General features: G+C 42.3%; 1 protein-coding gene across 2 annotated transcripts in view; it reads right to left on the bottom strand.

The window, feature by feature from the left end:
* Nucleotides 1-24,466, bottom strand: part of SLC4A4 (solute carrier family 4 member 4) — a 782,778-nt gene that overhangs the window by 314,429 nt on the left and 443,883 nt on the right. The window contains exon 4 of one of the 2 annotated variants that reach the window (XM_029598721.1): nucleotides 18,899-18,994. The exons of the other annotated variant lie outside the window; for it this stretch is intronic. Within the exon in view, the coding sequence (XP_029454581.1) occupies nucleotides 18,899-18,994 (96 nt within the window). The remainder of the gene's footprint in view (nucleotides 1-18,898; nucleotides 18,995-24,466) is intronic. 2 annotated transcript variants of the gene reach the window in all.

Below are 24,466 nucleotides of genomic sequence, written 5' to 3'. Positions count from 1 at the left end.
AGAGAGAATTTGAAAAGAAGTTGGCTGTAGAGGCAAACACTCACAGTAAAAACTTTTTTAAATATATCCGAAGCAGAAAGCGTGTGAGAGAGTCAGTTGGACCGTTAGATGATCGAGGGGTTAAAGGGGCACTTAGAGAAGATAAGGCCATCGCAGAAAGATTAAATGATTTCTTTGCTTCGGTGTTTACTGAAGAGGATGTTGGGGAGGTACCCGTAATGGAGTAGGTTTTCATGGGTAATGATTCAGATGGACTGAATCAAATCATGGTGAACCTAGAAGATGTGGTAGGCCTGACTGACAAACTGAAGAGTAGTAAATCACCTGGACCGGATGGTATACACCCCAGAGTTCTGAAGGAACTAAAAAATGAAATTTTAGACCTATTATAAAAATTTGTAACTTATCATTAAAATCCTCCATTGTACCTGAAGACTGGAGGATAGCAAATGTAACCCCAATATTTAAAAAGGGCTCCAGGGGCGATCCGGGAAACTACAGACCAGTTAGCCTGACTTCAGTGCCAGGAAAAATAGTGGAAAGTGTTCTAAACATCAAAATCACAGAACATATAGAAAGACATGGTTTAATGGAACAAAGTCAGCATGGCTTTACCCAGGGCATGTCTTGCCTCACAAATCTGCTTCACTTTTTTGAAGGAGTTAATAAACATGTGGATAAAGGTGAACCGGTAGATATAGTATACTTGGATTTTCAGAAGGCGTTTGACAAAGTTCCTCATGAGAGGCTTCTAGGAAAAGTAAAAAGTCATGGGATAGGTGGCAATGTGCTTTCATGGATTGCAAACTGGCTAAAAGACAGGAAACAGTGAGTAGGATTAAATGGGCAATTTTCTCAGTGGAAGGGAGTGGACAGTAGAGTGCCTCAGGGATCTGTATTGGGACCCTTACTTTTCAATATATTTATAAATGATCTGGAAAGAAATACGACGAGTGAGATAATCAAATTTGCAGATGACACAAAATTGTTCAGAGTAGTTAAATCACAAGCAGATTGTGATAAATTGCAGGAAGACCTTGTGAGACTGGAAAATTGGGCATCCAAATGGCAGATGAAATTTAATGTGGATAAGTGCAAGGTGATGCATATAGGGAAAAATAACCCATGCTATAATTACACAATGTTGGGTTCCATATTAGGTGCTACAACCCAAGAAAGAGATCTAGGTGTCATAGTGGATAACACATTGAAATCGTCGGTACAGTGTGCTGCGGCAGTCAAAAAAGCAAACAGAATGTTGGGAATTATTAGAAAGGGAATGGTGAATAAAACGGAAAATGTCATAATGCCTCTGTATCGCTCCATGGTGAGACCGCACCTTGAATATTGTGTACAATTCTGGTCTCCGCATCTCAAAAAAGATATAATTGCGATGGAGAAGGTACAGAGAAGGGTTACCAAAATGATATGGGGAATGGAACAACTCCCCTATGAGGAAAGACTAAAGAGGTTAGGACTTTTCAGCTTGGAGAAGAGACGACTGAGGGGGGATATGATAGAGGTGTTTAAAATCATGAGAGGTCTAGAACGGGTAGATGTGAATCGGTTATTTACTCTTTCGGATAGTAGAAAGACTAGGGGGCACTCCATGAAGTTAGCATGGGGCACATTTAAAACTAATCGGAGAAAGTTCTTTTTTACTCAACGCACAATTAAACTCTGGAATTTGTTGCCAGAGGATGTGGTTAGTGCAGTTAGTATAGCTGTGTTTAAAAAAGGATTGGATAAGTTCTTGGAGGAGAAGTCCATTACCTGCTATTAAGTTAACTTAGAGAATAGCCACTGCCATTAGCAATGGTTACATGGAATAGACTTAGTTTTTGGGTACTTGCCAGGTTCTTATGGCCTGGATTGGCCACTGTTGGAAACAGGATGCTGGGCTTGATGGACCCTTGGTCTGACCCAGTATGGCATTTTCTTATGTTCTTAAGATTCGCTGGAGAGAGGAGTACTTTCTCCGATAAATTTGAAGACTATTCAGGGATATTTTCTGCCTTATGCTCTACCAGGCGGATTACACTGGAGCACAGGAGAAAGAGGTCCCTTTCTTTCACTGGGATCTACAGAGACTTTGGTGACAGTCCAAAGGCCATACGCATCACACTGATTTGACTCACACGCATATGCAGATTAACATGTGTGATTTAAATGAACATTTGAAATATCATGGTGCAATATTTTATTTGGTGATGGTTATATCAGCAAATTAATTTTCAAAAAAAAACCCCAAAAAAACAAAACGACCTATGATTAAACATTGGCATAGTTTGGAATATGTCCTCACACAAAATGACATATGCCCTGTATGATGGTCATATCTTCATAATAAGAAAGATATAGTTGTGGTGTGAAAGTTGTCATACTTCGATTGAAATATTCACTGGTCCAACTACCACTGATTAGATTTCACTTATAGAGTCACGTAGTGTTTGACAGTACTCTACACACCACATACCACAGATGTATATTTCTTGTTTCATAATTGTGTGTTAATTGTTTTTGTGGTGTATACCAAAGTGTCAAAACATATTATACAAAAAAAAAGTTTGAGGATCGTGTATCATTAAAAAAAACTTTCAGTTATCTGAAGGTGTAAGAAGAAACTTTTTGGCAGCTTAGCCCCCAGAAGACTGAGATGGATCAGAACAACCTCTAATGATTGATGACTATGGATCAATATACTGCATATAAGTTCAGTACAGGATTGTATAAAGGCATGACACTATCACCATCTTTGTTCCTTTCATTCCTGAGACTCCAATGAGCTGATAAAGAATTAAGATAAGAGGGGGGCGCTCTTGCGCAACGATCAAAATGGCCGCCTAAGTGTGTAGCTCCGCTCGAGATTTTTTCATTATAGGAAGGAAACACTACTTTTTGTGCGTCTCCAGTTTCCTTTTATTGCCGATTCAGCTTCGCGAATGTCCAAGCTCCCGATGGCATCCAGTAAACCAGGGAAGATAGAAGCGGCGTTTGCGGCGTCGGCAGGCACTAAAAGATCTAAGGCCGACCCTCCTTCCCCTGACAAGGCCCCGCCAACGAAGGTAATGGCGTCTGCCGATGTTGTTCTCACCGAGCTGCGGCAGCTAAAAGAACTGATAAATGTTAATATTGACGCTACTAATGCAATTCGAGGGGAATTGTTAACAGTTTCGGCTAAGCTGGAGTCTTACCAATCCCGACTCGATGATGTGGAATCTGAAGTCTCCTCTATACTGTTAACTACCGCCTCCGTCCCTCAGCTAACTAAAGAGATGGAGCAACTTCAAAATAGCATGGAAGACTTATCTAACAGGAACAGACGTAATAATGTCCGACTACTTGGAATTATGGAAGGGGAGGAAGGCAATGATATAACTGGCTTTCTCATTAAGTTGCTTACTAACAGCCTCAGCGTAGATTTTCAATATCCGCTGGAAATCGAGCGAGCACACAGAGTTCCATTCAAGCCACCTTCTAATCCCAAATATCCAAGACCGATTATTTTTAAGTTATTATGCTACCCTCAAGTACTGCAAATCCTGGCGGCTGCCAGAACTCAGGCACCTATTCAATATCAGGGCCGTAATATAATATTTGTGCCAGATCTGGCTAAAGTCACAGCGGAGCGCCGGAAGGCCTTTTTGGCGCTGCGTCCGAGACTCCAGCATATTGGAGCGAAATATGGTCTCCTTTACCCCGCACAGATGCGTGTTACCCACAACAATCAAACGCGACTTTATCAGCAGCCCAAGGCTCTAGAGGATTTTCTTCACACTATTGATATTACACCTGCTATGGTGACCTGAACAATTAATGGCTTCTGCAGAGGCCATGAAACTGTGAACTCCTAAGTGACGTCCATTTTTCATTTTACTACATGCTAGCTGGAGACGCTATACATCGTTTTTTGCACGATTTTTTGTTCATTTTTCCTTATCTGGAACCATGTTTCATTATCTTTCTTGAGTGATGAGTTCCACTTGGATTGGCCGTTGGTCCGCCTAGGGGCCCACTAAGTTATCCCTCTTGGGATTCTACCCTTAGCACAGTTGGTGCTAACACCGTTCAGATTCCTTTTGTCTTATCCTCTTCTTCTCTTCTTTCTCTCTGTTTCTTCTCCCTCCTTTTCTAGTCTTTTCAATTTCTGTTTCCTTCTTTCTGTTGCACTTGTGCTTTCTTTCATCCTACTTCTAAGACGATATAAATACTACGGTATCGGATATCGCTTGAGCTCCTTTTTTCTTTTTTCTTTCTTTTTTCTTCTCCATTTTTTGCCATATGACTAATGTTAAGGCCTCGTTTACAGTGACTTCATTAAATGTTCAAGGTTTTTCGCACCCCATCAAGCGAAAAAAGATCCTCACTTATCTCCAATCTTTGCATACCGATATCGCCCTTATACAGGAAACTCGATTAACATCTACTGAGGCTCAAAAACTAAAGCAGCAATGGGTAGGGCAAGTTTATTTTAGCCCTGCTGTCCAAAATAAACAAGGAACGGCTATTCTCCTACATAAACGACTAGACGCTACGGTGACCCAACAAGCTGCGGACACTGACGGAAGGTGGAATCTCATCCAAGTTTCCATTAATAAAGACTTCTATACGATACTAAATATATATGCTCCGAATCTGGATGAACCTTCATTCTTCCATGATACCTTTGCTCGCCTTTTAGCTCATAATTCTACATCTACCATAGTTGGAGGAGACTTCAATCAAGTCCTGGACCCTTTTATAGATAAGAAATCATCTGCTCGTTTGACTATCTCTAAATCCAGCAAGACGCTCAAGCACCTTATGTCTTCTTTTGGCTTATCAGACCCATGGAGACTTCTGAATCCTGCTGAAAAGGAATACACCTTCTTCTCTTTCCCACACTCTTCCTATTCCCGCATTGACTTTTTTTTTTTAACATCTCATCATCTCATATCAAGAATTCAATCCGCTTCCATTGCACCCATCTTAGTATCGGACCATGCGGCTATTATTCTTCAAATTGACTTGCAATCTCCAATTGTGGCGGATAGGTTATGGAGATTTAATTCCTCATTACTCTCTGACCCGAAATTTCTAGAATACATCAGAGACAAAACTACTGAATATTTTTTGTATAACTCTTCACCTGAAATCTCATTGTCCACTCTCTGGGAAGCTTATAAAGCCACTATACATGGTGACATCATCAGTTTCGCTGCCCATCAACGGAAGTTGCGAAACGCTGATCTTGATCGTCTCCTACAATCCATTGTTTCCCTGGAAACAGTACATATTCGCTGTCAGACATCAACTTCATTAGCTGAGGTGATTAAAGCTAAATTTCAATACAATCAGCAGCTGAGTGCTTCGGTTCGTTTAAATGTTTTTCACTCCAATGCTTTGTACTATGCGGAAAACAACAAAAGTGGCCATTTATTAGCTACTTACTTGAAAAAACGAACTGAAAAAAAACGCATTACCAGTCTCAAATCGGCCACAAACCATACTTTGACTCAAGATGCGGATATCCTACAAGCTTTCAGGGACTTCTATGCGACATTGTACCAAAAAGAAGTTGATGTCCCTGAAGCTGAACTGCATTCCTTCTTTTCTTCACTTTCGCATCCCTCAATCTCTTCTACTCAACATCAAGAGCTAGAATCTCCGATTACTGCCCAGGAAATTGAACTCGCCATCAAGTCCCTTCAGACCGGGAAAGCCCCCGGTCCGGATGGCTTCACTACAGATTTCTACAGGGCTTTTAGTCATGAACTTATTCCATATTTACAAAAATTGTATTCTATTGCTCCCACTCAACCACAGTGTTTTACAACATTTTCTGAAGCATGTGTGGTGGTTCTCCCAAAGCCGGGCCGTGATACAACGGAGGTTGGTAATTATAGACCCATCTCTCTATTGAATACTGACTATAAAATCCTCACTAAAATATTGGCCACTAGATTGTCTAAAATAATGCCACATCTCATTCACCCAGACCAATCTGGTTTCATTAAAAACAGGCTCATCGCCAATAATACCAGACTTTTTTTTCACATTCATGAAGCAGTCCACTCAAGTCCTTTCCCTGTTATTGCAGTATCACTAGATGCCGAAAAGGCTTTTGACCGCGTTGAATGGTCTTTTCTCTTTTATGTCCTCCAAAAATTCGGATTTGGCCCAAAATTTGTTTCTTGGATTAGACTCCTCTATTACTCCCCTTCTGCATTTTTATATATTAACAATCGCAAATCCCCGAGTTTTTCACTCCACAGAGGCACTAGGCAGGGGTGCCCCCTATCTCCGTTGCTTTTCAACCTGGCTTTGGAACCCCTTCTTATTGCAATACGTCAAAATTCTCACATTACAGGTGTCTCTATTGGATCCGAAACGTATAAGCTATCGGCATATGCTGACGATGTATTATTATTCCTTACTAACCCTGAAATCTCATTATCTCATTTATTGCAATTAATCACCGTATATTCCTCTTTATCTAGATATAAAATCAACTGGCACAAGACGGAATTATTACCCCTTAACGCCATGGGCTCTATGGTTGACTTATCTACTTCTGTCATACAAAAGGTTCCCCAATGTATTAAGTATTTAGGTGTGTACTTTTATACCAATCCTACCTTAACGATTACTAACACAGAATCTCGTATTTTACAATCCCTTAAGGACTTAACTTTGGGCTGGTCTCCTCTTCACTTGACGTGGTGGGGGCGGTTGGACACTATCAAAATGGTGCTTGCACTGAAAATTATATACGCTTTGTCAATGATACCAGTTTTTTTCTCCCACACCTTTTATCAAAAAGTAGACAAGATCCTTTCCTCCTTTTTATGGAAAAATCGAAATCCGAGAATTGCCTTGACCAAACTAAAACTTGTTAAATCCAAAGGGGGAGTTAATTTCCCCAATTTTCATGCGTATCACCAAGCTTTTATGCTCCAACAGGCCTATCATCATTTTAATGAGGATACTGATGAATGGGAACAACCAAGGTGGCTAGCCATTGAACGTTCCCTTTTGTCTCCTATCCCACTATCATGTTTTCCTGGTATGAAACTTCCAGTGAAATATGCCACCAATCCGATACTGAATTCTTTACACGCAGCTTATTGTCTTTTTGATTCCCTTCGCCCTCGTCAGATGTGTTCTTGGAGCCAATCCTGTATGGCCCCCATTTGGTACAACTCATTGTTGCTCATTAACGGTAGTTCTTTCCTATGGCCATTATGGCATACGAAAGGAATATGGTTTTTGTCTTCCATTTTAGAGGATGGCATCCTTCTTCCTTTTTCTAATCTTCAAAGCCTTTATGGGCTCCCCAAAACCCAATTTTATGCGTGGCTACAGCTTAGGAACGCATTATCATCTACCTCATTTTTATCCACTCCACTTACCGCTTCTCCATATCTATTACAAATTTTTCAGGAGTTTGGGACTAAAGGTCATTTAGCTTCCCGATTATATAAGACTATTGTTGCAACCAATATTAATAAAAATATTACTAAATTATATCCAATTTGGGCACGGGATGTTAATGTTTCTATCACTGCTGCTGAGTGGAATCACCTGTGGTCCATCACCACACGCATCTCATTATCTTCCAGTTTGACGCAGTCCTCTTTTTTCTTTATGCATAGAGCTTTTTGGACTCCCTGGCGGTTGCACCGAGCTGGCCTGCTTCCCACTCATCAATGTTGGTCTTGCTCTACCCCCAATGCAACATTTGAACATATGTTCTATTCTTGCCCATACATACATACGTTTTGGTGCCAAACCTGGTCTATTATTTCCTCAATTCTCACTCTGGATTCCCCTCTTACGTTTGCCATCATATTTCTCCGAGGATCCAATCACTCTTTCCAATTATCACTACCCCACCGGAAATTGATGGATTTCCTTTGCGCTGTTGCGCTTCATACCATACTATCAAACTGGAAGCGTAGTGACTTGCTATCCGTGACATGGTGGTGGAACTCAGTCTGTATGTACTATAAATATGAAAAAGCAATGGCTATTAAGAGTCATCGATTGGCCTCGTGGGCGCAAGTATGGAAACCTTTAGAAGATTATATTCTTGCTAATATACCTTGAATATTTACTTGGAATACGAGTCTGTCATGTCAGCTTCTCTTCCTCTTTTCTTTGCTCTGATTTCTCCTCTTTCCTCTTTCTTCCTCTTTTATCCTCTTTCTCTTCTCTTTTCTTTCCCTTTTATATCCTTTGTTCCTCTGGTTTCTCTATTTGCTTTTTCCTTCTCCCCTACCTCCATCATAATCATATTTCATTTGCAGCTTCTGTAGGAAGCATTACTGATTCAATTTGAATTGGCAATCAAAGTTGTTTAATCAGAGATACCATTTTGTACAAGATTTGTTAGCATTGTCTCAGTTGTTTGTTCTAGGGCGTGAATTATATGTCATTCGACATTTTATATAGGTTTCGTTATATACGCTCTTACATGTTAATTTCCTACTAACAGACATATATATATGACCAGATTATGTAACTATGTGGTGGCTGTATTGTGAAATTTTTCAATAAAAATATTGAAACTAAAAAAAGAATTAAGATAAGAGGCTCCAGATAGGGATGTGCAGAGCAAAAGTTTATGTTCATAAGTCCATAAGTCGAAAGGGGGGGGGTCAATTTCGGTCAATATGGACATATGGAGAATTCCATAAGTTGAGTCTATGTCCATACGTGCACCAATTCCCTAAATAAAAATTTAAACCCCTCACCCTCCTTAATCCCCCCCCCCCAAGACTTACCAAAACTCCCTGGTGGTCTAGCGGGGAGTCAGGACGCCATTTCTGAACTCCTTTGCGAGGAGGGGGAGGCCCTCCTCGCAAAGGAGTCCAGCTTGGGGTCCAACGAGGGTCCCGAAGCGAACCCGCGGGGAATCACGTGACGTCGGCGTCACTCCGACGTGACGCCGACGTCACGTGCTCCTCGCAAAGGAGTTCAGAAATGGCGTCCTGACTCCCAGCTAGACCACCAGGGAGTTTTGGTAAGTCTTGGGGGGGGATTAAGGAGGGTGAAGGGTTTAAATTTTTATTTAGGATCAACAATCGCGATTTCCAACGTATTCAACATAGCTATGTTGAATAAGTTGGAAATCCGATCGTTTTCGCCTCATCACTTTTTTAAGTTAAAAAAAAAAAATAAGTTGCGTTTTACCTATAAGTTCAAAACGAATGCACACCCCTAGCTCCAGATGTCTTTTGGGGTTAACAACTGGGAAGATCAAAGACTAGTACAGAAATGTCTTCCTGGTTGTAAATCTTTTGTTAAAGTGCAAATTGAAATACCTAGTGCTTGCAGACCCTGAGGTTAGGTCAGAAAAATATGATATATAAGGAATTGCATTTTCTTTGATGGTCCAAAAGATCAAAGAGCGAAGCAGCTGGTTCTTTTGGTGTCTCTGAGCTCGCAGTCTTCCACGGTTTCAAGGACACTGTCTTGTAGAGGGAAGACATACGAGGGTAGCGTCCTTTGTATAATATTTTATCTTTATTTCTGTTTCCTATTTACCTGTTTTGATTTATGTACGACTTGCTGTGATACCCTATTTGTTTTTGACATTACTTCTTTGCTGATTCATTATCTAGATATTAGCAACATTTTGTAAACTAAGTTTTGCTTTACCAGATTGTGTGTAGAGTTATATGACATAATATAAAATTTACCACCATATGGCCACTGCGTACAGAAGGTCTGTACCATGTCTACCCTGTACCTCCTCTCTTCGAGGGTATAGATCTTTCAGCCTCTTCTCAGTCTTCCAATACAGACTCCACAGCATTTTGGTCACTCTCGTCTAGACCACCTCCATCATATCTCTATCCTTTTATGAGATACAGTCTCCAGAACTAAACACAGTACTCCAGGTGAGGCCTCACCAAGGATATTATCACCTCCTTTTTCTTACTGGTTATTCCTTGTTGCATCCATCGCTACTCAATGCCCTCTTTACCTCTGTGGCTACTCCCTCCGGGTCTGATGGACAGTTAGCTGCCACGGCGTCTTCATGCCATCTCTCTCCGGCGTCCCCGGACCAGCACGACGCTGCGGATCTGCCATGTTCCTGATGACGTAGGGCGCGTGCTCCAATTGATGTACCAGCAAGGGCGTGAACGTCGGGGGCGTCCCCTGAAATGACGTCATCTGTTTCCAATATAAAAGGTCTCAGTATTTGCTAATGAATTGAGTTAGCAAGGTTAAGGATTCGGATACAGTAACGCATTCGGGATTCGTTCCAAGCTACTCTGCCTCCTCGGACTTAACAGGGGTACCCGCTCCTTGGGGGCCTCACTCTCTTTTCTTTATTTCAGTTTGCAGATAGGAACCGGTACTCACTCCTCGAGGGCCCATGTTCCTGAACACTCTGAAGTTTCTCTACTGCCTGGAAGCTATCGCAGATACAGACATGTGTGAGTTACCATCGCTCTCTCAGAGCTTTCCCTGGAACCAGGTACTCGCTCCTCGAGGGCCTAAACCCTTTCCAGCTACTGAGCTTCTTTAAGACCTTATGTGAGTTTTGTCATCTAGTTCTGGTATGAACACAGCATACCCTGTCTACTCACTATCTATAGTTTCTCTACAGCTCAGCAATCCTGGGATCGCTGTTCCAGTTCCTGAGGGACTTCAGCCCTGCCGGGCATATCAGCTCACTACTGCCACCTCTGGTGGTTCTACTAACCGGTCTAATAAAAGAACTATCTGTGTCTGTCTCCATACCCAAGCCTAGCCGGTGGTCCCTCTCAGAATGTCCTCCTGGGGGTGTTGTCATCTGCCATCGGCCCAAGGATCCACCTATCTACTTTCTTTTACAGCCAAGTGCCCTCTCCAAGCACTCCGCTGGTAACAGATTCTAACTCCTCATGGAGTCTCTAACAGATTGCTAACTTCTCCCTTCTACAGGTTTCAATGCATGACAGATTACTAACTCCTCCTTCCACAGGAGCCGAACCATAACAAGATTGCTAACTCCTCCTACCACGGGAGCAGATTCATAACAGATTGCTAACTCCTCCCCCATCAGGAGTCTTCAGCAACAGACTCCCTAACATTCCTCTCTCTATGCAGCCCAGCAGTCTTCTGGCTTTAGCTATTGCCTTGTCACATTGCTTCACCACCTTCAGATTGCCAGATACTTATCAGCCCCAAGGTCCCTCTCCCAAACCGTGCACATTAGTCCTTCACCCCATCACATACAGCTCTTTTTAATTACCGCACTCCAGATGCATGACTCTGCACTTCTTGGAATTGAATCCCAGCTGGAAGTCTGATCACTCTTCAATCTTTCTTAAATCACTTTTCAGTCTCTCTACTCCTGCAGGCATGTCCATTCTGTTACAGATCTTAGTATCATCCACAACTAGACAAACTTTACCTTCTATACAGTACTTTCTGCAATGTTGCAGCCAAAGATATTGAAGAAAACCTGTTGCAAAACAGATCCCTGTGGCACTCCACTTAATGCCATTCTCTCCCTTCAAAATAGGTTCCATTTACTGTTTAACTCTGTCTCCTGTCAGTCAACCCCACTCCACCACCTTGGCACAGAGTCCCAAGTTTCTCATTTTATTCATGAGCCTCCTATGCGGGACTGTATCAAAAGCTTTGCTGAAATCCGAGTAAGTCACATCACGCACTCTTCCTTGATTGAACTCTAGTCACCTAATCAAAAAGGTCAACTAGATTTATCTGACAGGATCTTTCCCTGGTGAATCCATGCTGCCTTGGGTCCAGCAACCCACCTGTTCACTATCCTTTCCTTCAGCAGCATCTTCATTAATTTTTCCACCACAGAGCTGAGGCTACCTGGCTGGTAGTTTCTGCTACTGCTCTTGTGAAGCAGTACTACCATAGTTCTTCTCCAGTCATGCAGCACATGCTCATTTCCGGGGATCTTTTGAATGGGTCTTTCAGAAGACCTGCCAGCACATCTCTGAGCTCCCTCAGTATCCTGGGATGTACCTCATCCGTCTCTATGGCCTTGCCCACTTTAAGTTTTCCTTTCCCATACATTCTCTTCTATAAATAGAATTTTGTCTACCTCATCCCCATCTATGGTCTTCTCAATCAGCAACAGTCCTCCTCCAGGGTCTTCTTTAGTGATTACCGAACTGAAGTATTTGTTTAATATTTCCGCCATTTCTTTGTCTCTCTCCACACATTACTCTGTCATCTTTCAATTTCACTATACCAGTTCAGGTCGTCCTTCTTTCTCTGACATTTCAGAAAAATGTTTTGTCAGCACACTTTACCTCTTTGGCCATTTTTTTTCCACTTGACCTTTTGGTTTCCTTATTTCTTTCTTCATCTCTTTCAGCTTCACTAGGTATTCTTCCACATGTTCCTCTTTTTGGGATCCTTCTTAGTTCTTGAACGCTGTTCTTTTTGCCTTTATTTTTTCAGCCACTTCCTTGGAGAACCAGATCAGATTCTTTTTTCTCTTACTCTTGTTTACTTTTCTAACATAGTGACTTGTTGCTTTTGTAACAGCTCCTTTTAATTTGGCCCACTGTTGTTCCACCTCACCCATTTTCTCCCATTCAGTTCTTCATCCGAAAACACCCCCAATTTAACAAAGTCTGTATTTTTAAATTCAAAACTCAGGTCTTTGTGTAACTTCTCTATCTTATTTGCAATATCAAACCATACCGTCTAATGATCACTGGTACTCAGGTGGTCACCTACGCAGACATTAGCAACATTATCCCCATTTCTGAGGACTAGGTAGAGTATCACACCCTCCCTCGTGGGTTCCATTACCATTTGTTTGTGCAGATCCCCTAGGAAAGGCATCCACTCTCTCTTTACTTTTTGTAGATTCCACAAAAGAGATACGCCAATCTACATCCAGCAGATTAAAGTCTCCAATAAGCAACACTCCTCCCTTCTCTCCCTTCTTTCTCACCTTATGGATGTCTTCAACGAGCTCTCTGTCCAGCTATTCTATCAGGAGGTGCTATCAGCAAGGCTGCTTTTACTTATGGGCATATGTAAATAAGGCTCTGCCACAGGGCCAGTGCAAGGGTAATAGGCACCCTTCTGCCTTGCACCTGCCCCTCCTCCCACAGTCCAAACCCCCAGCTCCAATCTCATTCACTTAGACAGGCCCCTTTCTCTTACACACACAGTTTCCTTGTCTCATTCACACACACACATGCACTCTTATATAGGCTCCTTCCCTCTCACACTAACAATTGCTCTCTCATACACACACACATTCCCTCTCACTCACATAGAGAGGTGCTGCTCATGGCCCACCGAGACTCTGCTTCTCTTGGCTGTGAGCAAGATGGGCTCCGCTCGCGACCATATTATAGCTCCTCTTTGCTGCCCCCTAATGGCTGGCACCCTAGGTGACCGCCTAGTTTGCCTATTAGGATGCAGCGGTCCTGCTCTGCCCCAATGGTTCTATTGGCCAGGACCCTGAATCTCAGGCAGCAGATAACTGCTTTCTGCTCTTTTTATGAATATGATTTTACTATTATGATTGATGTTTTACATTTCTGAATTGTATTATTTAAAGTTTTATGAAGAATGGTAATGTTTCTGTTTTTCCATTTTTGCTCTGCATGTAGAGGCTGGCTTGTTGTGGGTTCCAGTTCAGTTCTTCTCAGCACATTTCCATCTATACTTTGATCTCTTTATTCTGTATTTGGTAAGGGTCTGTCTGTGTTCTGCATATGTGACCAAGGTGAGTTATTTTGCTGGCATGTAATTTCTGTGTAGGGATCTATAGCATCCTGGTTTCCTAATAAGAGTTTTATTGGTGTCCTAGGGCCTGGTGTAATATGTGAGGTGTTGCCTTTTCATAGATAAAATTGTTAGAGTCATTTTTGTATAAGAAGTTTACTATATTGTAACGGTACTTCTGTTTATTCATGGCTTTCTGAGGGCCAAGCTCACACCCAATATGCATTATAAAATGACTAATTCCATAGTTCCAAGTGCCTTTTTTTGCAGAGTTTTCTAGTTCGCACCACAGGAGTGCACATAAATATAATATGTATGTTGTAAATGTTATTACTGCCTCAGAAGACTTTACTTTTGAATGTTCTTTTTCATGTAAAATTTGTTATAAATGCATAATTTGTGTATGTCTGTAAAGGGTATGGGTATGCTAATAGGGGGAGGTGGCGTGTGTGCAAGGTGGCATGTGTGCAAGGCTGTAGGTTTGCCCAGGGTACCTCATACCCTTCCCTACCCATGGATTTTGGGCGGGGAGGGGCTTGTCAGTTTTTAAAAATATGGATTGCAGGACTGAGCTGGGCTTTATCTGATGGGCCTGCAACAGACACTGAATGAATCAGGGGGGGGGGGGGGGGGAGGGGGGAACAGCACAGTAATTTTTTGCACAGGGCAGCAAAAAGCTAGTACTGGCGCTGAGAAGAGCCTTCTGCTTTCTAATCCAGTTGCTCCTCTCCTCTTGTTCCCCCCTCCCCTACTGTTTGTAGGAAATAGGAAAATAATTCTGCTTTTGTCTGCATACTTCTAAATTGTGATCATTTACTTGATGAAGATCTACGTTCTCTATGTGGCTCCCCAATCTGTTCAGTTTTTCAGGATACTGCAATGAACAGGCTTGTGTGCGAGAAGGGTCAGGGTTGCCTCGGGGTCTGTGGGTGTGTGTGAAGGCTCACAGGCCCTGTAATTGTTTCATTTCAAGTTTCTGAAGCTAGTGCTGCTGCTGCACAAAGATCTATAGCATTGCAGCCCAAGGAGTATAGGAAGAAGGAGACAAAAGGGAAGAGAGGGATCTGCTGCTGAACAGGCTATGAAGGGAGAGAGCCAAAGAAAAGTACTGCTGGAGAGAGGTGGTTGCTCCTACCTATGACTGAAGGGTTAAAGGGGCACTTAGGGAAGACAAGGCCATTGCGGAAAGACTAAAATTCTTTGCTTCAGTGTTTACTGATGTTGGGGAGATACCCGTCCTGGAGATGGTTTTCAAGGGTGATGATTCAGATGAACTGAACCAAATTATGGTGAACCTGGAAAATGTAGTAGGCAGGACTGACAAACTGAAGAGTAGTAAATTGCCTGGACCAGATGGTATACATACATACCAGGGTTCTGAAGGAACTCAAAAATGAAATTTCAGACCTATTAGTAAAAATTTGTAACCTATCACTAAAATTGTCTATTTTACCTGTAGACTGCCAATGTAACCCCGGACATTTAAAAAGGGATCCAGGGGAGATCTGGGAAAATATAGATCAGTAAAGCCTGACTTCAGTGCCAGGAAAAATTGTGAAAACTATTATAAAGAATAAAAACAGAAGAACATTTAGATAGACATGGTTTGATGGGACACAGCCAACATGGATTTACCCAAGGGAAGTCTTGCCTCACAAATCTCCTACATTTTTATGAAGGAGTGAATAAACCTGTGAACAAAGGTGAACCAGTAGATGTGGTGTATTAGAATTTTCAGGAGTTTGACAAAGTCCCTCATGAAAGGCTTCTAAGAAAACTAAAAAGCAGTGGGATAGGAAACTATATCCATTTGTGGACTGCAAACTGGTTAAAAGACAGGAAACAAAGTAGGATTAAATGTTCTGTTTTCATATTATAAAACAGTAAACAGTGGGGGATCTTTACTAGGACCGGTGCTTTTTAATATATTTATAAATGATCTGTCAAGGGGCATGACAAGTGAACTACTTAAATTTGTGGATGACACAAAATTATGCAGAGTAGTTAAATCTCAAGCAGATTGTGATAAAGATTGGGCATCCAAATGGACAAGTGCAAGTTGATGCATAAAGGGAAAAATAACCCTTGTGGTTACACGATGTTAGATTCCACATTAGGAGTTACCACCCAGGAAAGAGATCTAGGCGTCATAGTGGATAATATATTGAAATCATTAGCTCAGTGTGCTATGGCAAACAAAAAAAGCAAACAATGTTAGGAATTATTAGGAAAAGAATGGCAAATAAAATGGTGGATATTATAATGCCTCTGTATCGCTCCATGGTGAGACCGAACCTTGAATACTGAGTGCAGTTCTGGTTGCCGCATCTCAAAAAAAGATATAGTTGTACTGGAGAAAGTACCGAGAAGGGCGACCAAAATGATAGAGGGGATGGAACGGCTCCCCTATCAAGAAAGGCTAAAGAGGTTAGGGCTGTTCAGCTTGGAGAAGAGGGGGGATATGATAGAGGACTACAACATCATGAAAGGACTTGAACGGATAAATGTGAATCAGTTATTTACTCTATCGGATAATACAAGGACTAGGGGGCACTCCATGAAGTTAGCAAGTAGCTCATTTAAAACAAATCAGAGAAAATTCTTTTTCACTCAATGCATAATTAAGCTCTGGAATTCATTGACAGAGGATGTGGTTACAGCAGTTAGTATAGCTGGGATTAAAAAAGCTATGGATAAGTTCATAGAGGAGAAGTCCATAAACTGCTATTAATCAATAAGGAATAGCAATATGAGATCTATTTAATGTATGGGTACTTGCCATGTACTTTGACTTGGATCGGCCACTGTTGGAAACAGGATGCTGGGTTTGCTGGACCCTTGGTCTGAACGAGTATGGCAACTTCTTGTGTTCTTATGTTGATATTCCTACACAGGGGCTGGAACCTTTGCTGCTAAGCAGGTAGTTGGGACATAGAAGTTGCAGGGCAGGGGGTGAAGAGAAGGAATTGGGAAAGCTGTCAGGCAAGTGGTGGAAACAAGAGAAGGGACAGATGCTACTGGACAAGTAATGGAGGGGGAAGAAAGGAGGATGCAAGGCAGTGTGGGGGGAGAAAGAGGGAATGCAGGACAAGAAGTGGAGTGGAAAAGAAATGAGGGTCTACAGGGCAGAGTGGACTGGGAAGGAGAGGGCGATGCAGGGGAAAGAAGATGATGTTGGGTAGGAATAAAGAGAGAGAGGAGTGTGCTTTGTTGAGCTGCCACCAACAGAGTAATAGCTGTGCCAGAGCAGCCACTAGCAAGTCAAGGAAAGGGGGATGTAATTCTGAATATCTGCCCCAGCTGCAGTTAAATCTGGTTCCAGCATTGTTTAAATGCATCCAAATCTGATGCGCTGTCTACAAAATGTGGAAAAATGTTCATGAGGGTGTAGACTTTCTATAGCCATCGTATATTATTCCTAGCTCATTTTGATCATGAATTCTCTTTTTCTTCATTTATAAAAAAAAAAAAAAAAAAAAGGCTGAAAATTATGTAAAAAGTTGTATCAGATATCAAAGTTAGTATTGCTGGATGTCACAGGTTTTCTGCTAAAACGGTAAACCACCTTTGGTACAAGGGTTTTGTTATATACTAGGAGATGACAAAACTTCAGCAGAAATAAAGGATATTTACTGTAATGGACTTCCAGTGATGTACAGTACTTCCAATAAGGCAATTCAGAACCATGTCAAACATGCCTCCAACAACAATATAACAGGTAAAACTGTGTTTTAGATTGCAGGGGGGGGGTAAAATTTTGTAACTGGGATAAAGTCTGTGGGTACCTTTTACATGCAGACGCTGTACCAATTTTCAGAGGAAAAAAGTACATGCACACACGTTCCCATTGAAAATTATCTTACCAAAACCTACCCAAACACAATTACGCCTACTAATTTGTGCACAGACATTTTTTTTCGGGGGGGGGGGGGGGGGGGGGGGGGGGGAGATACATACATACTTTTGAAAATACAGGAGAACATGTTTAATTCCATACCATTCACCCAACCTGTCCACAAGACCAGCTCTTTACACTACAGGTAACAGCGCATGCATTCAGGCCCTATGTACGTATGTCTTTAACCTACACCTGAGGTCGGAAATTTTGGAGTAGCCCATTTCCGCGGGTAAAACATTGTTTTACCCGCGGAAATGGCTTTGAAAGTTACCCTCTGTATGACTACCTGCGTTTTGTAGTAAATGGGAGAAAGGGGATTTGCACAGACTTAATGGCTTACCAAAATAAAAACTTTATCCTTGAGATGATCTGTGAAAATGGACATCTTCTTTTCCAACCAAGATACAATTACTTTAATTGCAGCATTAAACTACTATCAAGGGTCTTGACCTGAAAGCTTGGGATTAGTACAGCGTGTACGGTGCATGTACTTAATTACAAATGCTGACTACTTTGCACTGCACTGACATGTATTTTCTTTTACAAAGTACTATGTATTCATAAAGACAAGCAGCAATGTTAGTAATTGCTCTGTGCCTAGCATGTTTGGAATTTTTTTCTACGTCAATGTGCGTTTTGGAAAGATTGAGCATTCCACCTAAAATCAAAAGCTCACTAGCCTTGATGGGAGGGGCCATGAAATCCACTGCCATAGTTAAAATGTAATTATCAGTTGCATAAATGGAAAGAAAGGTTTTTTTGTTTCCCACCAAGTGCACCAATTCCTAGTTTCAATAATGGAGCAGCACTGCGTATATCTAGTAGTATTTTTAGAAATGATAAATAATGATAGAAGTAGCAGCAATAATAGTGGTAATAGTAGTAGTAACAGCAGCAGCAGAGTAGTAGTAGTAGCAGCAGTAATAGAGCTCTCAGTGTCAATACAAATGTGAAAAAGTGTTTGAATAACCAGATCATAAATGCAATATAATCAATTGATACTTAAAAACTTATTATAATATACAATATGTGCTTTAGCAACAAACCAAACTTCTTCTCAGACATGTAGAATCACAGGGAATCTGATTTATTTTTAAAATGAAAAAAATTAAAAAGAGGAAATGGGTCTCTAAATCTACCAAAACCACTATGCAACTGTTTGTAAACAGGTAAGTTTCTTAGCCCACCTGGTACAAGATATATATTTTTTTAATTTTCTTTTTCTGTTCCTTCCGTGGGATTACCACCACCCCCTCCCTCCCCTCCCCCACACCACTGCCCCAATCATAGACTTACTGAGCCATCCCACGCTGGGGCTGCGCCGCACTCGGAGATCATCGTCCGACGTGCGGGTTGCTAGGCAGGGCACAGAGCTTTCATGTGGACTGCGTACTTTAGTGTCAGAAGCAGGAGGCAGAGTAGGTTACAAAAGTAGCAGCAGCAGCAGCAGCAGGAGGAAAGCAGTGTTAGGAAGAAGTGGGGGAAAAAAAAGAAGAAAACAAGCTGAAGAAATTGTGTAAGCAAGGAAGATAAAAAGCGTTAACAGTTGAATTGTTTTTTTTTTCTTATATGGTCTATAAAACTACATCATTTTGATTACTAGTCTAGTTGAATAGCACATGAAATGAAAAGAGCCTTGGTCATTTTGACAGTTCCTGGTTTTCACCCTGCAACAGGTACATGAAGCTGCAAGGTACTTATGTACATGCATACACTAGGGCATCCATATTGCATCACAGGCATTTCTATTTATTTTTGTTTTCCTACTGTAATTTGTAAAATGCCAACAACTTCACATCAAAAAAGATTTAAAATAAACTGGATTTACTATACAACTAATACACTGTAGTCTATTAGCAAGATAGCTGCAATTCATGTGTTCAGTGAATCATCAGAATATGAATGCATAGTGATGTGCGAGATGATGGCATGACTCAAATCGGAACTATAAACAGATGAGAGGTCACCTCCAGCAGGTGCTGGAGCAGCATGGACTAGTTCTGCATTGTGGAAGAAAACAATGCATTATTTGAACTTTCATTAAAGTGTGGAGAGAAAACAGGACATCTAATTGCCCCCAGCAAATAAAGGAATGCTGAAAGGATCTCTACAACCTCATTATTCAGGAATTACAGAATAAATGTTATAGAATATTTGAATTGGGTTGAAGGGTTTTAGAAAGTCTAGCCCTATGGTTTATCAAGCAGTGTTGTCACTGTGTTAAAATCCTTTGATACGCAGTCAACATATTGTGAAGCATCAACCAAAGACCAGGCAACTTTAACAATGGCTGATGACATCACAATGTGCTCTATTTAGCCTCACTGAAACAATAGAAAAAAACATTAAAATATGTGTGAGTAGCGTACAGTGGTAAGCATACAGAACTGTGAACCTGTAGACCCCACTTTAACTCCATATGAGATTACACAATAGCATTTTTATAATACCACCACACAAATTACTATTCTTTTAAAATATCATCCAAATTCAGAGAGTAAGCTACTGCTTTATATTTTATGCATTTCATTGTTTCACTTTAATATTTTCTAGCTGGTAGAGCTGCTTAAAAAAGCGCAGAAAATCTTATGAGCGGTCAAGCAGGTTTTCCTGCCATTTATATATATATTGACTATATAGACAGTTAAATAATAAGCATTTTCTTGTTCTAGGCATTAATAAAAAAAAAAGATTGCATTTTATTTTAAAGCATCTCTGAAAATTTGTGATTTTTTTCTTAGGAAATATTTTGGGGTTTTCTTTTTATTACCTGGCCCAAATAGCAACCAGCTTTATTAGCTTAAGAACATCATTCTAAGTATCTAGTTCACAATACACATAGGGGCAGATTTTAAAACCTGCAGATTTGTTCGCGCAACCCGGCACAAACACATCTGCGCCCAATTTTATAACCTGCGCGTGCAGCCGCGCGCATGTTATAAAATCCAGGGTCGGTGCGTGCAAGGGGGTGCATAATTGTGCAACTTGCGAGCGCCAAGCCGCACAGCCTGCCTCCATTCCCTCCGCCCCCCCCCCCCCCGCACCTTCCCCTCCCTTCCCCTACCTAACCCACCCAGAACTCCCCCCTTACCTTTGTTGAAGAAGTTATGCCTCCCGGCAGGCCACGCCCCACCCCCTGGACCACCCACACCCCGCCCCTTTTTGCAAGCCCCGGGACATACACGCGTCCCGGGCCTTACGCGCGCCGCCGAGTCTATGCAAGATAGGCTTGGCGCGCGCAGGGGGAGGCAGGAGTAGGTTTTCGGGGGTTGCACGCATATCTTACATGCGCAACCCTTTGAAAACCTACCCCATAGCTCATGGTGTGAAATTTCACTGGTGCCTCCTAAAACCCTGAGGCACTGTATACCTTACATAATCAGATATTGGTGAGTTTTATCCCTAAATGATATTTGTGGATTTCTGCTTAATTTAACAATCCTTAGATGGTAACCTTCAAACGGGCGCACATACATACATGTATATGTCAGCACAAACCCAGAGACATGACAATTTTATAACATGTGCACACTTACAAGCATGTGTTATAAAATAGCCCCAGCGTACATATGTCTGTGCCTAATTTTGCAAGTGGGTGCACATAGCCACGTCAAGTCGGGTTTGAGCCACGCAAGTGGGGGGAATTTTATAGCAGGTGAGCGTCCACGCCGTGCCCAGTTTCACCAGTTTGTCCATTAGTTTACCCAGTCTACAGCTAGGTTCCCCAGCTCCCCCCACCCACCTCGTTCATTAGCCTGTATCCCCCTCAGTTAACCCAGACCCCTCAAACACCTCACAGGACACCCACAGTTTTATTTTGACTTACACCTCCTCATTAGCAAAATTAAAATTACACAGCACTTGACCTGGGCACGCACACATCTCTTGGCGCCGCCCCAGAACGCCCGCACTCCGCTCCTTTTTTGTCCAAAGCGAGATATTCGCGACTCAAGACTTGGGCAGGCCATGTGAGCGGCTTTTAAAAAGTCGGGTGACCGTGCGCACATCTCCCGATTTTGCCGTGTACCCAGCTTTTAAAATTCACCTTTTAGGTGTTTGTTTTAATTTCCCCACCTTTCTCCAACATATACAGAATTACGCCTACAGACAAATCCATTTCTGTCTGCGTCACAACAGGAATGTTTGATATATTCATATGAATGTCTCACCAATGGTATACCCAGTAAAGTTTCATATGCTGAAGGGGGTTTGAGGAGTGATCAGAAGGTGACAAGCATAAACTTTTACTGCCTTTTCACTCTCCACCCCACCCCCACTTCACCTTATCATTGGAATGCCTTTTATGATTCAGTTATATTTCCTCGTAATGTCATCTTTTGCTCATTCTGTAATGTCCTGAGGAAGAACGTATTAGCTCTCTAAAGCTGGTCAAGAAATACAGTGGCCTGCAAAAGTATTTGACCCCCTAAAATGTCAGCAGATTTGTATGGATTACAAACGGCATATTACAGATTGCTCCAGACAGTATGTTTATTGCAAACCAGTATGCTCTTAAACTAAATTTCAAGGTCACAAGTCATTTCTCTGCATTTTTTGTACAACAAAATTAAAAACTGGAAAATGTTATCATCATAAGTATTCAACTCTTTAGACTAGTACCTGGTAGGTTGAACCATCTTTTATTGCAATAACAGTTTTAAAGCTGATGGGGTAAGTTTCTACCAGTTTTGCACACTGGGAGTGATTTTTCCCATTCTTCCTGGCAGATTTGTTCCAGGTTGGTTGCATGACACTTATGGACTGCAATTTTTAAACTGAGCCACAAATTCTCGATTGGATTGAGATCTGGATTTTGACTTGGCCATTGTAGAACATTCACCTTTTGTTGTTCAACCACTCCTGTGTTGTTTCGGCCTTGTGTTTGGAATCATAATCCTGCTGAGAGGTGAACTTTCTCCCAAGTTTTAGGTTTTAGCAGACTAAAGCAGGTTGTCTTGCATGTTGCACCATCCATCTGTTCTTCAATTTTAACAAGATGCCCAATCCCAGCTAAGGAACAGCATCTCCACGATATGATGCTGCCACCTCCCATACTTTACTGCTGGGATGGTGTTTGCTGAGGAATGGGCAGTGTTAGGTTTTTGCCACACATAGCATTTTCAATTTTGGCCAAAAAGCTCCATTTTTGTCTCATCTGACCACAAAACCTTATCCCACATTTTAGCTGGGTCATTCTGATGCTTTCTGGCAAACTTCAGATGTGCTTTGATGTGGTTTTACTTCAGTATAGGCTTCTTTCTAGCCACCCTCCCATGCAGGCCAGTTGCATGCAGAGCTCTTAATATGTCTGACTGGTGCAGCTCCATTCAGTCTCAGCCACTAAACGCTGTTGGTCTCTCTGTGGCTTCCCTGACAAGTCTCCTTGCTCTGACACTGAATTTTGAGGGACAGCCTTGTTCAGGGCCGACAGAAGCACTAGGCAAACTAGACATGAGCCTAGGGTGCCAACCATTAGGGGGCACGAGCCATGTGCGGCCACGAGCAGCAGCACCAAAGAGGAGTGGAGATTTGGCTGCTAGCAGCCCCACATGGCTCACAACCCCTAATGCAGGGGGGGGGGGGCATGACCAGGAGGTGCAGTACATCGAGAGGGGCAAACAAGGCGGAAGGAGCCCAGGGCACCTAATCTCCTTCCACCAACCCTGGCCTTGTCTAGGCAGTGTCGGGGGGGGGGGGGGGGGTATGATGCAGCTTCCATTTCCTCGCAATTGATCCAACAGTGCTCACTGAGAAATCCAAGTACTTGAGATTTTGTAGCTTTTTCCTATCTTGTGCATGTCTATAGTTTTATCTTTAAATTTCCTTAGAATATTCTTTGATCTTCATTTTCTCAGCTTTCTTTCAGGTTCACAGTCTAACCAATGGTACTGGAATTAGGGGATCTTTTATCCAGAAAAGCTGACCTTTTTTAATGATTCACAGGAAGAGGCCAATTGTAAGCCATCTGTGAAAACTTGGAGCTTCCACAGCACAGGGGTCAGGCCCATCGCCACTAGGTGTGCAAACTGTTCGATTGCACAGGGCAACATACCCATGGGGCGGCGGCAGGACCAGGGAGAGACCTGCGTAGCCAATGGACTCGATCCCACCGGTGGCAGGAGCAGAAGGCAGACTGAGCGGCCGCCAGTGGACCCCATCCCACCGGCAGCAGAAGCAGGAGGATGCACACCACATCCCAGCGCACAAGAGGAAGCCCCTCCTGCAGCTTCTCATGTGCCAGGCCCGCAGTATTCAACCACTCATGGTGCTAGCACGTCTTCTATGTTCATCTCATGATGCACAAGATGAGTGAAAAGGAAGTACTAGCACCGTGAGTGTTGAATACTGTGGTGTCAGCACGCAGGAGAAGCCACAGAATGGCTGTTCTCCTCAATGAATGAGATACATCTCTATCCAGCAGCAGCAGAGGATGGAAGAACCCATGGATCCTGCCTACCCGGGGAAAAGGAGCAATATGAGATTACTTGTGGGTTTGTTTGGTCCTATTTGTGAGATTGATGTTCTGAGTGATTCAGAAACATGAAAAATGGCAAAAATCAAAACCCAAGATGGGAAAGTAGAAAAACTTTATTTTATGATGGAGAATCAGTTGCAGGAAAGGCTGCAAGTAAAGGTCAAATGGATGCAAGGTGTGTGTGTGTGTGTGTGTGTGTGTGAATGGAAGCCGGCATGGGATGAGATGGGCATGAGTGAATGGAAGCCGGCATGGGATGAGATGGGCATGAGTGAATGGAAGCCGGCATGGGATGAGATGGGCATGAGTGAATGGAAGCCGGCATGGGATGAGATGGGCATGAGTGAATGGAAGCCGGCATGGGATGAGATGGGCATGAGTGAATGGAA

Source organism: Rhinatrema bivittatum, chromosome 1, assembly GCF_901001135.1.
Source record: "Rhinatrema bivittatum chromosome 1, aRhiBiv1.1, whole genome shotgun sequence".
Lineage (NCBI taxonomy): Eukaryota > Metazoa > Chordata > Amphibia > Gymnophiona > Rhinatrematidae > Rhinatrema > Rhinatrema bivittatum.
The sequence above is the reverse complement of the archived record's forward strand: the minus strand, read 5'-3'. Positions and strand labels throughout refer to the sequence as shown.